The sequence below is a fragment of the Anastrepha obliqua genome, chromosome 1 (genome assembly GCF_027943255.1).
Source record: "Anastrepha obliqua isolate idAnaObli1 chromosome 1, idAnaObli1_1.0, whole genome shotgun sequence".
Lineage (NCBI taxonomy): Eukaryota > Metazoa > Arthropoda > Insecta > Diptera > Tephritidae > Anastrepha > Anastrepha obliqua.
This window is the reverse complement of record NC_072892.1, coordinates 40,867,006-40,880,532: the sequence shown is the minus strand read 5'-3', so window position 1 is coordinate 40,880,532 and position 13,527 is coordinate 40,867,006. Positions and strand designations below refer to the sequence as shown.

Sequence of the window (13,527 nt, the reverse complement as noted above, 5' to 3'; positions counted from 1 at the left end):
GATTTGATTCAAATTAAAATTAAACTGATATGATTTGTATTCACTTACGGCTTTCCACCAGTTAACGCTTGAGGATGTGGAATGCCATTTGTTCGTACGTGCGCATGCGGATCGTAGGGTAGTGGTGGTGGTCGACCGTATGCCGGATCGGATGGTGGCCTCTGATAGGGGTCAGCAGGCCGCTGATACGGTGAGGCGGGATAACCGGCTGGCGGTGGACCACCTTGTGGCATCAGCTGTTTGGGATTTACGCCCGGTGCTGGTGCGGCAGCATTTGGGGTGGGAGTGCGTGCCTTGGCGCCCGGTGTGCCTGGCTTGTCCATCTGCAAATAACAAACCAAATTTCGTACAATTAAAAAAATATATTAAATGATGTCAAACTTTTTCACACTTACATCTTTAGTTTTTAGGCTGGGAGTTGAACGCGACGAACTGGAACCGGAACGTGATGGTGGTCTTTCAGTTGGCGGTTTGACACCACTGCTGCCCGGCTTATCGAGACGTTCGCCGTTCAGACTTTCACGATCGCGCGCTTCCATTGACATGTGTTCGCCGTTCGGACGTGGCGAATGGGATTCCTGTGACAAAGCGAGAAAAAATAATGAAAAAAAAAACAATTAAATGAAGTGAGCAAAAAATTTAGGTATTGTTTAGATTTTGAAAAAAAAAAAATAAAAAAAAAATTATGTGAAAATAATGAAGCGGTTGTGTGGAGCAATTGGGATCAGCTCTGTATACAATATATTTTTGGTTTATTTAATTTAGTTTATTCTCGTTTATTTTAGTTCTGTCAACGTTGTTTTGCTTTACGTTAACAAACTCAACTCACCATTTCATTTGCAACATCTACGACTAAATCTTGATCGCTTTTCTCTCCTTCATCCTCCTGCAAAAATTTTGAAAAATAAAAAAATGTTATCAACGCACGAACTGTTTTTCTTTTTTGTTTTTGAAATTTTTTTCGCATTTAAACTAAGCCAAATTAATACTAAATACTACAAAAATGCTTTTTACTAAAACAAAACACAATTAAGCTAAATCGATACAAAAAAGAAAATAGCGGAAGCAAAAGAGGTGAATAGCAGGAGAGAGAAAACTGCAAGCAGCCACTGGCAACTAAGTTGTGAAAGAAATTGCTAGTTGAAGTGGTAGGCAAGGCAAAAAGTCAGCGGGCAAATAAACATTCACATTTACTATGTACCACAAATAGTGGTTTCGGAAATCGTATCGATTAAGATGCTCAGGGATGGAATAAGTTTTGAACAAAAATGCTATGTAACTAAAACTAACTACATACTTTGAACACCAAAAAATTGTAACTACAAATAAAAACAAATATACCAGGATTTTCCAACATAATTTCAACAATCAATAGCGGCCATAATGGCAAAAAATGTATGGAAAAGAAAAATGAAAACAAAAAATACAAAACGACGGACACAGTATACTACTACTTGTACGTAAGGCAGGAAATACTATATAATAACAGCAAAAATAATAAACGCCACTACTACTACTACAACAAACCAACTACACATAGTTATGAGAAAACTAAATTAAGGCTAAAATTAGAGCTAAAATTAGAGCTAAAACCATATTTAATTACATTTACAATAGTTGAGTAAGCAATCAAAGTAAATTAACGGTACTGAAGGGCAGACGTGCACGGCACAGCGCCATCCTGCTGCTATTCTTATTGAATTTTTTCTTGTTTGCATCTTTATTTCAACATTTTTTATGTTTGTTATTTTCGAGGAACAAAACATATATGGTGAGTTGAGTTTTACGATTTTACTGTAGAAAATTTAGCAACGACTTAGCTTTTTAAATGTGGTTTGGTTTACAATATTTATGACTGAAGGCATTATTCAGGAAGCCTTTTTGACATTTTTTCAGCATTTAATACAATTCATTTTCTTAGATATATTCTTTTTAACAACAATAACAATCTATACATTGTAGTAAGTACATTAATAAATGCCAATACAAAACAACAATAGAACTTTGTAATCGTTCAATGCGACAGTTAGTTATAGGTATAAGTTATTTCACCAAAGCCAAAGTAAAGCATTTCATTAACGCATTCAATGGGCGCTTACAAATGCATAATCTTGATAATTGTTTAAATATTTTATTTTCATTTTTATAATATTGTTTAGGCGAGCAGGACAGTGGTGGTGATGGTGGTGGTGGTGGTTATGATGTAGGTGGTAAAATTATAGTAAAATTGGATTTTTGTATTGCTATATATAATACTAATTACTGTTAGGTGGATACAGAGGTGGTTAAAGCTTCATACACAATCAAATAATCATTTATTAAATCATTACGTTTAAACTTTACATTCCAAAATTTTGCCCGTTCAATGCTAAGCCTATATATGTGGTACCGGTACATATTCATATACTATCCATACTCACTTGTAGTTTCTCGTCTTTTCGACGCTTCACATCATTTTCGATGTCTAATGGTGAACGTGTGCGATATTTCTCACGATCAGCTGGTGACACTGAATTGCGCTGTGGTTATTAGGAAATAAGAAAAGGTTAAAATTAGTTATCTCTATTAAGAATATGATGAAATCCCAAATTTATACACTTACCAAACGCTCTTCAGCGCCAGCTGGCCCATCCAACCCGGTTGGCTTGATGTCGGGACGATGATGGTCTGTTGGTGCTTTCAGCAGGCCTTGTGGCGCGTGTGGCAAGCCCATTGAAGCGCCCAAAGCACCGAATGGGCCAGCTAGTGGCGCTAAGCCGGCCATCGGTTGTGGCGGTCCACCGGGCACTTGTTGTGCGTGTATTTGCTGCTGCATATATAAATTACGGTTGCGATATTAAAAGAAAGAGAGAGAGATGGAGAGAGGATAGATGATAATTGTTAATTTATTCATATTATGTGCATTTTATTAATAATAAACTGATATATATATATATATATATATTATATTAAAATACTTTAGGGTAAGCATAGAAAGAGTTAAATTAAAGAAATTCATTAAATAAGGACTTAAAACACACATTCAAAAAGAGTTAACAAACAACAATTCAATGATGAGACCCACAGTATGACAGGTTTATATTTTACTTTTTTGAACAAAAAAAATTCTACTTTTTGCATATATCGGAAAAGCGTATAAACTTTCACGCGCCAATTCGATGATGTCAAGGAAATATTGAAATATGAGAATCACGAATTTCGAACTTTAAATGATCTGAGTAGGTATGAAAAGCAATTTTTGTACAATGAAAAGCAATTAATGTACTATGTGCACTTTTGAGAATAATTAAAATTAATAAATTTAATTGCGTTAAAAAGCTTTGTTAAAAACATGTGAAGCACTCGATTTTTAAAACTAATTTTATCATCAAACTTTCTAAATAAAAATTCGAATTAGCCATGCCAGTTACACGATCGATCGTAGCCCAAACCCAAGTTACGGCATATAAAATCAAACGAAACAAAAATTTCTTTGAAAAACTTGCGAAACTTTGCGAAATTTCTTTGATACAAAAATTTATTCACTCCAACAAGCGCATTTTAGAATACAAGGCGCTTTCCAAAGTAGAGCGATCTTTTAAAAATAAGTATTTATCTTAAAAGTACCTATTGGCAATTGCAATGCCAGCAAAAGTTGATCCGTCACATACATTTTGACGAATAGAAGCAAAGCTGTAGCGTCTGAAGTGGTATTAGTTTTGTGCCCCCAATACAAATAAAAAGGTTTTGGGCAAATCATTTGAAGTGATTAATCAATATATGTATGTATATCAATAATGGTGAGTATGTTCTATGGCAGAGTTCTCGAGTGATTTAGATTTAGACAACTCTTAACCCTCCCTAAGGATAAACCGAGAAGGTTCACGGGCTTTCTCACAGGTCATTGCAGATTGCGCAGTCATCTGCACAGGATTGAGATATAGTCCACTGACTTCTTTCGTTTCTGCGTCCAATCGCCGGAGGCTCCAACAAACCTTCTGCTTGAATGTGATGCTAGTGCAGAGAAGGTTGAAACATATCGATCAGATTTAGCCAGAAGAAAGGCATATACATACGCTCAGCCCAGCTCTATCATAAGTAGTTTAATAAGGGAATTGGGTTTGGATGAGGTACTGTAGAGGGCACAAAAGACCATGAGTTCGAAGTGGATACCTCAACTTTTATTCATTCATTCATTCGATAATCTATCCCAACAGATGTATTCAATGATAGGCTCAAAGAGATGTTAGGTGCTCGATGTGTTGGTGTGTGAGGACCGGCGAAAAGATTATTAGTGTCATGCGAACTACGATTACTTCCCAAATTGTAAACGCGAAGGTATAACGAGGATCTCATGAGCCTACTGGATCTATTTGTCTGCAAAAGATGATGTTTGGTCAGTGATTACGACATTCATTGCAGAAGAGTTTATAAAGGTGGTGGTGATAGTCTCTCGATGAATGTCTTTCGTCGACTGCCAGATCGTATGTTTTTATATATCTCTATGGATTGTATTAGGGCATTCATAGATATGGTTTCTAACATTATTGAAAGGGGCTCGACTTCCAGAGGTTTTCTGTTGTTTCCTTGCGGTAATATTTCTACAGAAACAGTGCATAGTGCATGGTCCTGAACTAGAAGCAGAGCCGCTTCTCACTGAGTAATTGTTGTTCTGAGGACATCAGAAGGCTTTCCGCAGCATTGTTGAGTACAATGATCTGGCAGTGATGTATGGAAAACAGCATTTGCCAATGAAAGGAATACGTTTTATGGATGTAGAATTCAATGATCAAACGGCTTGTACCGACATCCTAAAATACTTTCCGTCAACGACTACACTACAGAAAGCGACTATTATAAGTAAAATAAATCAGTTTTGCCAAAAAATTACGTTTTACTTTGGAATGCACCTTACAAATGTCACAAAACAAACTAACGTAAATTGTATCCTCCTTAAAATAATTTGAATATCTTCCGAAATATTTTCACGGAAATCTTAAAAAATAATACATTTTATAATTCCCATTGTAATTCCGAAAAAACAGTACCGATTTTTGTGTTGTATTGAGCATGAGGCACCCTAACGTACATAATTGGTTTGCATAACATTCGAATATTTTTAAAACTAGGCAACGAAATTCAAAAACTCAGAAATAAAAACAAAATCCTAGTCTTAAGACCTCGATAGGAGAGCAAAGAATTAAAAAAAATGCAAATAAATTAGAATTTGAAGCACAAAAAGGAGAGAAAATAAAAATAAGTTAAACAAAAGACTCAGCGAAAAAACATTTGTATGTATGTATGTATGCATATTTCCAAATATTTAATGAACGAATATGCTAAAATGTTAAATTTGCACAACTTGATTCTGTGCTATCATATTTTCATAAACTCTATAATGTTTTTCTATCAGCATTTTTTTATTAAAACAATAATCGATTTGACAGCAGTTTAAACATAAATGAAAATTCTGAGAAATACTAAACTTAAAAACAAATGATTAAAAGAAACACTTCAAACTATTATGTATCGTATAATAAGGAACAGTTCACACGTTTGGGTGGATAGTAAAATCGGAGCGACTGGCAAAAAAGTGCAATGCCATGCAAGGCGGAAATAATGCAAGAAAAGCGAAAAATACAAAAATCAAAATGAAGCAATATTTTGATAAATGCGCATGTGATAAAGACATGAAATAAAGACAAATAATAAAACTCGAATTAAATGATAGTCAAAAGCTCTTTTCCTTTAACTGTACTAAAAAAATATTTTATGATTTTAAGAACACCTTTGTGAACTTCAGGAACTCGAAGGCTAAACTAACTTAATTATACAGAAAAATAAAATATCTTATTCGCATACCGAATTAATAAGTAAATCTTAGTAGCTAATTTAATTCTCAATTAGCTTATTTCGGGGTATACTCTCGAACCTACGGAAATAAAAAATCGTCGTGATCGATCTCAAAGTTTCTTAGGCGTCGCCAATCGTCTAGCAATGACAAAGCTACGAGTGAATTTTCGTCTCAAAGAAGCATTTCTTGAAAATCATAAGCCTGCGAGGGTGACATAATGCGACATAGTCCATTTTTAATTAAAAAAATAAAGCGAAATATCGATGTTATTGTAGTTTTTTGGGAAATCAAGTCAAACTATTAACGAGAGATCATGAAGCGTGTATCAAATGCATTTAAAAATAACAAAGGAGTGCGTAACTCTACAAGAAGTGATCGGCTAAATTTGAATACCAATGCGAACGCTAAACATAATGTCAGCCAAAGCATGTCATGCAAGTAATGACAAATCTCCGAGTGTATTTCTGCCATGAGCTGTCAAAGCTCCTAATCAAAATCATATGCCGTTTCGAGGTGGCATGAAACTGCTTGTGTTTCCATTTGTGGAACAGTATTAAGACGCACATAAGGAAAAATTGTAGAAGCAGATCTGGACAACCTTTGCAAAGATGTTAGTCGGATATAATCCGGCTGCCACACCAACCGAATACGATAATGGTTTTCATGCCCACGAAAGTGGGGTATAGGTTTACCAGGACGACCTGAATTTATATTTTTGTCAAAAAGCGCTAATTCAGCGGGATTCTACAAAAATGTGTGCACAAAATGTCTTTCAAATGGATTCCAAATATTTGCTCGATACTAAACTGCGTCATATAAAGAATGTACCAGATAATTCGGGGTTAATACTAGACAAAGACAGGCCTTTACGACATTAGCCGTGTAATAGATGAAACTCCGCCACTCCTTAATAGCATCTGACTCGACTCTACAGTTGACTTGAAAGCGTACGGAATTTTGAGTTGAAAGTGAGGTTAAGTAGGGCACTTTTTTAACGCTTATGCTCAAACATAACACTCTTACTATTTTGAGAAGTCAGTATTCGCACTAGTTTTAGTATGTCTATAAGCATGTTAATCCAATTGAGAAAAATCAGACATGACTCTCCAATAGCCCTGTTTAAAAAGAATATGTGTGTAGGTAAAAACCTAGGTATTTTTGTCATTCAGTGCAGAATTATACTACAACTATGTATTTTGAAATTACCCGAAACTATTTGTTGGAAGTTTGCTTATTATTCCTAGGCTTGGAAGTGGTTAAAAACAAAAATTGTTCTAAAGCCGGCGTTCGATGCGGCCAAAGTCAACTGAACTGTTAGCCTTTTAATTTATACATTTTTGTATTTTTTTTATATTTGGTTAATTAGAGACAGGTGTTCCGTAATACTGAAATTGGATAAGAAATTTTTAATGAAAAAAATATAAAATTTTCAATTGTCTGAGAACTATACATTTCTCACAAATTGTAGATTTTGATTGACTCTCCACATTTTTACATCTTACAACCACTCCCCACAACATCCGCAGTGGTCGACCAAATTCTTTTCCCCTTAAAAATGGACCCACGACAGTCAGTTCTACAACCCGGATTAACATCTGGCCAAGGACTGTTACTCCAGCAGACTTCCCCAAACATTTAACATCATAATAACCAATTCCTTTTGTGCCGAATGGAACATGGCCTCCCCAAACATTTATGGAGAATGTTTAGGCTGTTGCAACAACAACCTAATTATTTTCTTGGAACTATCATAAGATGCTCACAATTATCAGACTTCATAGCTTCGAACAAACAGCGTTTGTTAAAACTTCTCAATCCAACAACTGGGGTTGGGATTGTTATTACTAAAATAGTTGAGCCGGCCTCCAAAGTCGTCAAAGCAGAGAGAAGAAAAAATGTCGCCCGTTAAAAAAAAGTTTATAACAATATATTAAGGTTACGCTATACGAGCGAACGAACACACATCAAAACAGAAAAAAATTTAAGAACCAAATTAATATAGTTTAGATGAAAGCAAATCAAAATTAACGTGAGAACTTGGAACGAAAGAAGCTGATGTATATTTGTATAAAATAACAACTAGGCTGAGAAGCAAACCAACGCCAACAGCCAACAGCAGACATGAATGCGCACGCACGAAAGGACAAAATTTAAACTTTTATGAATATTATTGTTATACATGTACATATGTATTTGTGCATGTAAAATGCGGACAATATTATTGTTATTTTTATTGCCCTTATGAAATGTTAAGCTAACGTAATTGTTAGAAAAATAAAGTAGTAGAAGAAAAAACAAACGCTAAACAAGTAACTGAGCATTACATAGAATAATAAAACTAGTGGTAGAGAAATAGCAGTAATAAACGTATTTAGAAAGAGGAAAAGGAACTTACTAGAAGTTGTTGAATTCCCTGATGCTGATGCTGCGCGTTAGCAACATCAAAAAAATTGATGTGTGTGAAGGATTTTTTTGTTTGTTTGTTATCAATTTTTGTTGCATTTGATTTTTTTTTTAATTTTTTTTTTGTGAATGAAAGTGAGCATAAAATAAAATGAAAAAGAAATCAAAGTATTAGAATATGAGTATTAAACAAAGTGTAAACAAATAAGTACGAAATTGGCAACAAATTCGCTGTGGAACGTTTTGACAGAAAAATTCTATGCACCATATTTTCATGAATTAATTAATAAATTACCCACAGGTCTCAATCAATTTCAAAAAAAGACCACTCAGAAAGATTAGACATTTTTTTCAACGATTAGAGGGAGGTGATTGAAACAAGAATGTCGTAGTATCATTTAAATATTGATACACAGCCTTGTCCGATAAAATAGATGCACCCTTAACCAAAGCATTCAAATCAAAAGGTTTTACAAAACTTATATGCAAACGAGTCTACGTTGCCGAATTGACCAGGATTTATATATGTATGTACTGCCAAGGACTGTCTCTGCAGCAGAGACGCAAGTCAAAGAATTTTGTTTTTGCCAGAAAATGTAAAAAAAATTTCGACAAAATACCATTTAGTATATACATATAGCATAAAACGCAACATAACTCTTTTGGCAGGAAACTACAAAATATGAATACCAAGTGCTTGTCAAGTCATTCGTACAGTATAAGTGTAAAAATTGATTTTGAAAAAAGTTGAGTTATATCAGTTTTGAAGAATTATGAGAAAAGTAAAATTATAAAAGCACCACCATATTTATAAGTTTTGCGGCACCTTTTATAGTTCATTCTTTAACAAAGATCAAACCTTGTTTAAGATTTATAAAAATTCGACAAACTTCCAGAAAATCAGAAAAAAATTGCACGTAGTTTTATAGCTCTATAAACTTGCACTTTATTATACTAGAATGAAATAGGTTACAAAATTGCATACTCCAACACTTTTTAAAAATTCTGAATACAGTGTGAAATTTTCATGGAAATCGGATGAATGCTTAAAAATTTTGCATAATGTTTGAAGTTTGATTTTTTCATTTCACGTATGAAAAAAAAAATGAAATTTGAAAAGGTCGAGCCAAGAAGCACCAGGAGATTTGGTGGCTCCTAAAACACTCAGGCTAAAAAGCCCATGCATGTATACATATGTACATCAATATGGGGTGGCCTTATCATTTGTCACTCACTTAATGTGAGATATACTAGCTTTTGACAGGAATGTCATCTTTCGCGCAATTATATTTAAGCACATTTATAATTGTACTAATAAGAATATGAAACTAACTTTTCATGCCACATTTTTGTGTGGTGAAAAAAAAAAATTTTTGTTTTAATTGGCTCTATTTACTGCCTATCTGACACTGATGTACTATATATAAAATATTAAATCCCTATTTTTCGGAAACATTTCCTTACCATATTGCTTGTGATTAATTAAGTGCAGTTAGTTATTGGAATTTATAATGTAAAAAAAAGGGTGCGGTTCTATTTTATTACATACCACTGTATGTAAATTTTTCTTTCAAGAGCATAGCTTTAAAAAATTTACCTTGAGCAACAACAATATTAAACTTTTATTACAGTAGATAATAAATTTGGTATTTCTAAATGTAATAGTCTGATAGGATCAAATTAAACGTAATAATTTTCTGGTACTAAATTACAATGTATGACTTGTTTTTTCACATCTGAAAAATTAAGAAAAAACTGGAAATTAAAACAAGACTCACTACAGCCAATTGAAAAAAATATATAAATAATTAAAATTCTCCACTGTCAAACCAATTACACTTTTTTTTCAAATGCAAACATACATACAATTAAAAAGTAACCTTTAAACAACTATATATAATAGATAAATAAGATGATCACGTAGTAATATTGCTTAAGAAAGAACTAATATTTTGATCTCAACTATAGCGAGTTCACGGATAAATTGCAGTGGTTTATATGTATATGAAGATGCGTTAAATCGCCGAATTAGTATATTACAAGAACAATTATAGAAGCACCGCCCATGCCGCATATTTCAACCAACAAATCAATTTTTTGGTTCTATAGTTGGGTCTCTTCTATAGTTGATAGTATCTGAAGTGATTTCCTTTGGTTGACAATAAAGGAAGATAAGTGTGAACAATCTTGACGCTATAATGCAATAATAATAAAGAGAGCGGCGGACGCTGTAGCCGAATGAGTTTGTGCGTGATTAACATTCGATAGGGCCCGATTTTCAAACCCACTGGAGATGAAACACCAAATAAAAAAAATACTTTTTCTTCCTTTTTCTCCTTCCATGAAAAAAGTTCGACATAAAAAACCAATTTGCCATTCGAAGACAACATTAAACTATTCCATAAACTGGTGATGGAGCTCAGCCAAGTATCTAATAAAGGTCGTATGCGTCAAATATGCATATATGTATGTATATGCACCCATGGTTATGTACAATAATTAGATATTTTGACCAGTTCTTCCTTTTTTTTTGTCCATATTTGCCATAAATTTATTATAAAATATAGTTTATTCAGCAAAAAATATTCATATGAATCAAAGATTCAAACTTTGTACAAGATTTATAAAAATTGTACAAATTTTTATTAAAATTTAAAACTTTTTAATGAGACTTTAAAAAAACTTCGGTACGCAGTTTCATAGCCTATTAAATTGTATTAAGTGCAAGTTTGAATTGGCCCAAAATTATCATTAAATTTTGAAAAATTGTCCGCCATAGCGATCTTGTGCTATTTTTCCATAAAACGAATACACGAAAATTTTTTATCACTGATTTGCTACTAGTGCCATAATAAAAAAAGGAATATAAGTAGGTATGTAGAAATGACAAGTTCCTCTTTTATGCTGGGTAAAAAATTCATGGCGATATCAATTAAAAGCAGGTATCATCCCTTTGCATTTCAAAAGGGAAAACATAGTAAATTGAGAACTTTAAAGCCGTTTTTCTCAACAATTTTGTATTTTGTAGCAGTAGCAAAGGAGACGACATGATCAAAAACTAATAATACTAATAATAATAATGGCACCAGATTCAAAACAGGCAGTACTAATTGAAAGCCCTTTATCATAAATATTCAGTAACTCAACAAAGGCGTTGATTAAACACAGAGTCAAGAAGAAAATTTACTGCAAAGTATTAAGTGCGTGTGGTTGGCGGCGTTCTTAAATAATAATAATATACTTGGCCGACTTTTCCGCTCTCTATCCGTTGTACATAGATAAAAAATTGTTAAACGCATTTTTCATCGACATAAATTAATAGTAACCAGTGAGTAACCTTAAGCTAACCCACGAGGTAACTCATGCTAATGGTTGTCTACTTTTTGAGCTGTTCCCAGTCGGATCTGGATTTGTAAAATTAAGAATTTATATCCGATTAGATCAGAGAGTGTTTTATGCTCATACAATAATAACAACTCTTACAACTCACGATGTGAGACGTAACTAAGGAACTGCCTGGAAGCCTAAAAAAGCTTGATACCAACTATCAATGGTTATAAGATAAATGGAAATACTGTTCTCTTGAGTTTTGCATACGAGTCTAAGCAAAAATATATCTTGCTGTTCGATTAAATTAATAAAAGCACTAGTAAAAAAGAAGCGATAGAGTAAATACTTAGTATTTTTTAATGGTAGTTTGTAAAACATAATTTTCACAACTATTTTTTATTATTATTTTTTTTAGTGAGGTTTTATTTTCACCTCAAACTGTATTCAAATATGTACACATTTTTTTCATTTGGTTTGTAAATATACAGGGAGGCCATCTAACGCTTCAAATTTGTACTACCGAGTGTTTTTAATTCGTCAACTAAAATACATTGTCAATTGAGACAGAAAGTTAGGTTTTCATTTACGGTTTACGAAATTGGTCGATTTACGCTTGAACAATATTTGTAAATATTAAAAATTTAGGTACTCACATAAGGGTAAATCACCTGCAAGAAAATCATTTCTGGCGAAAAATATATTAATATTTTCTGACAAAGCTCATTTCCACGTCGGAGGCTGCGGCAATAACCAAAAGCAAATATGGAGCACAGAAAGCTCGTACATAACTTTTGTACGCGAACGCCTATTGCGCAGCTAGGATTTGACTCCGTCAGATTATTATTTGTGGAGAGCCCTTAAAGATAAATATTAAGTGAATCATCCAGCTACGATAAGCGCTCTCAAGAACGAAGTTGGTGTAACCATCAAACAAATACAGCTCCATACAGTCGAAAATAGGCTGAATACTTGGGTTCATCATATCGGCTACTGCAAGGCCAGCCGTGGAAGTCATTTTAATGAAATAGTGTTCCATAATCAACCGTAAATTTATATGTACTTTCAAATAAAAATAAAAAACTTTTATGGAAAAAAATAATTTCAAATGAAAAAAAAAATTTACAGAAAAAAACTTCTATTAATAAAAACCTCTTCTATTGAAAAAAAAAAACACTTTTATTGAGAAAAAAACTTATCGAAGCAAAAAAAAAAATCACTCGTTTCTTACTGAAAGGTATTTCAAGTTTCAAACGTAAGATGGCCCAGCATGTGTATTGACATACCGATTATAAATGCAATATTATAACACAATAAATAAGATGTATGGGCATTAATACTCGCAGGTATTATTTGTAGTAACATCATTAGGAGTAAGTAAGAGTTGATGATGAAATGCAGTATATAGAAAAATTAACGAAATAAAACTTACCCCTATGATCAGATTTAATTCTTGCATTGTAACTTGTTTCGCGCGCTCCACAGCATTTAAGACCTGTTGTTGATGATCGGCTTGTAAAAATGGTATCAGCTGATTTATCAAAGTATTCAAACGCTTAGCAATTTCCGTCTGTGGCACAGGATGAATAGATTCGAGCGCAAGCGATTTAACAAATAAACGTTGTTGTAGTTGTAGGCGATATTTTCATTTTATTGTTTATATGTATATACATATGTATTTTATTTGAACGGTAGAGAGTGCATAAGGAAAAGTAAATAGAAGAAAAAAATTAGAACAAATTATAAGGCAAAAAAGGGCAAAACACATTAAATATGTTTTTTTATGTGCAAGGCTGTGTAAATAGAGGCGTTTGTAGCAAACAATGTTTGTGTATGTTTGTGTAATTGTGGCTTAATTTCTTGCTGCACGAAAGCACCGGCAGGAGTGCGCACTTCAGCCTTCAGCACTCGTGTGCTCTACCTTGCCTGATACACTCGACAACTTTGCTGCTTTGCCTTTGCCG

At 33.4% G+C, this 13,527-nt stretch overlaps 1 protein-coding gene across 14 annotated transcripts in view; it reads right to left on the bottom strand.

Moving 5' to 3' along the window:
• Positions 1-13,527, bottom strand: part of LOC129236458 (protein groucho) — a 33,187-nt gene that overhangs the window by 4,441 nt on the left and 15,219 nt on the right. For 11 of the 14 annotated variants that reach the window (XM_054870861.1, XM_054870850.1, XM_054870857.1 and 8 more), the window contains exons 6-11: positions 12,996-13,133; positions 2,603-2,809; positions 2,421-2,519; positions 830-886; positions 396-578; positions 49-323 (exon numbers count right to left, since the gene is read on the bottom strand). In XM_054870861.1, coding sequence (XP_054726836.1) covers positions 49-323; positions 396-578; positions 830-886; positions 2,421-2,519; positions 2,603-2,809; positions 12,996-13,133 — 959 coding nt within the window. The remainder of the gene's footprint in view (positions 1-48; positions 324-395; positions 579-829; positions 887-2,420; positions 2,520-2,602; positions 2,810-12,995; positions 13,134-13,527) is intronic. The other 3 variants (XM_054870862.1, XM_054870863.1, XM_054870864.1) reach the window with 3 other exon arrangements.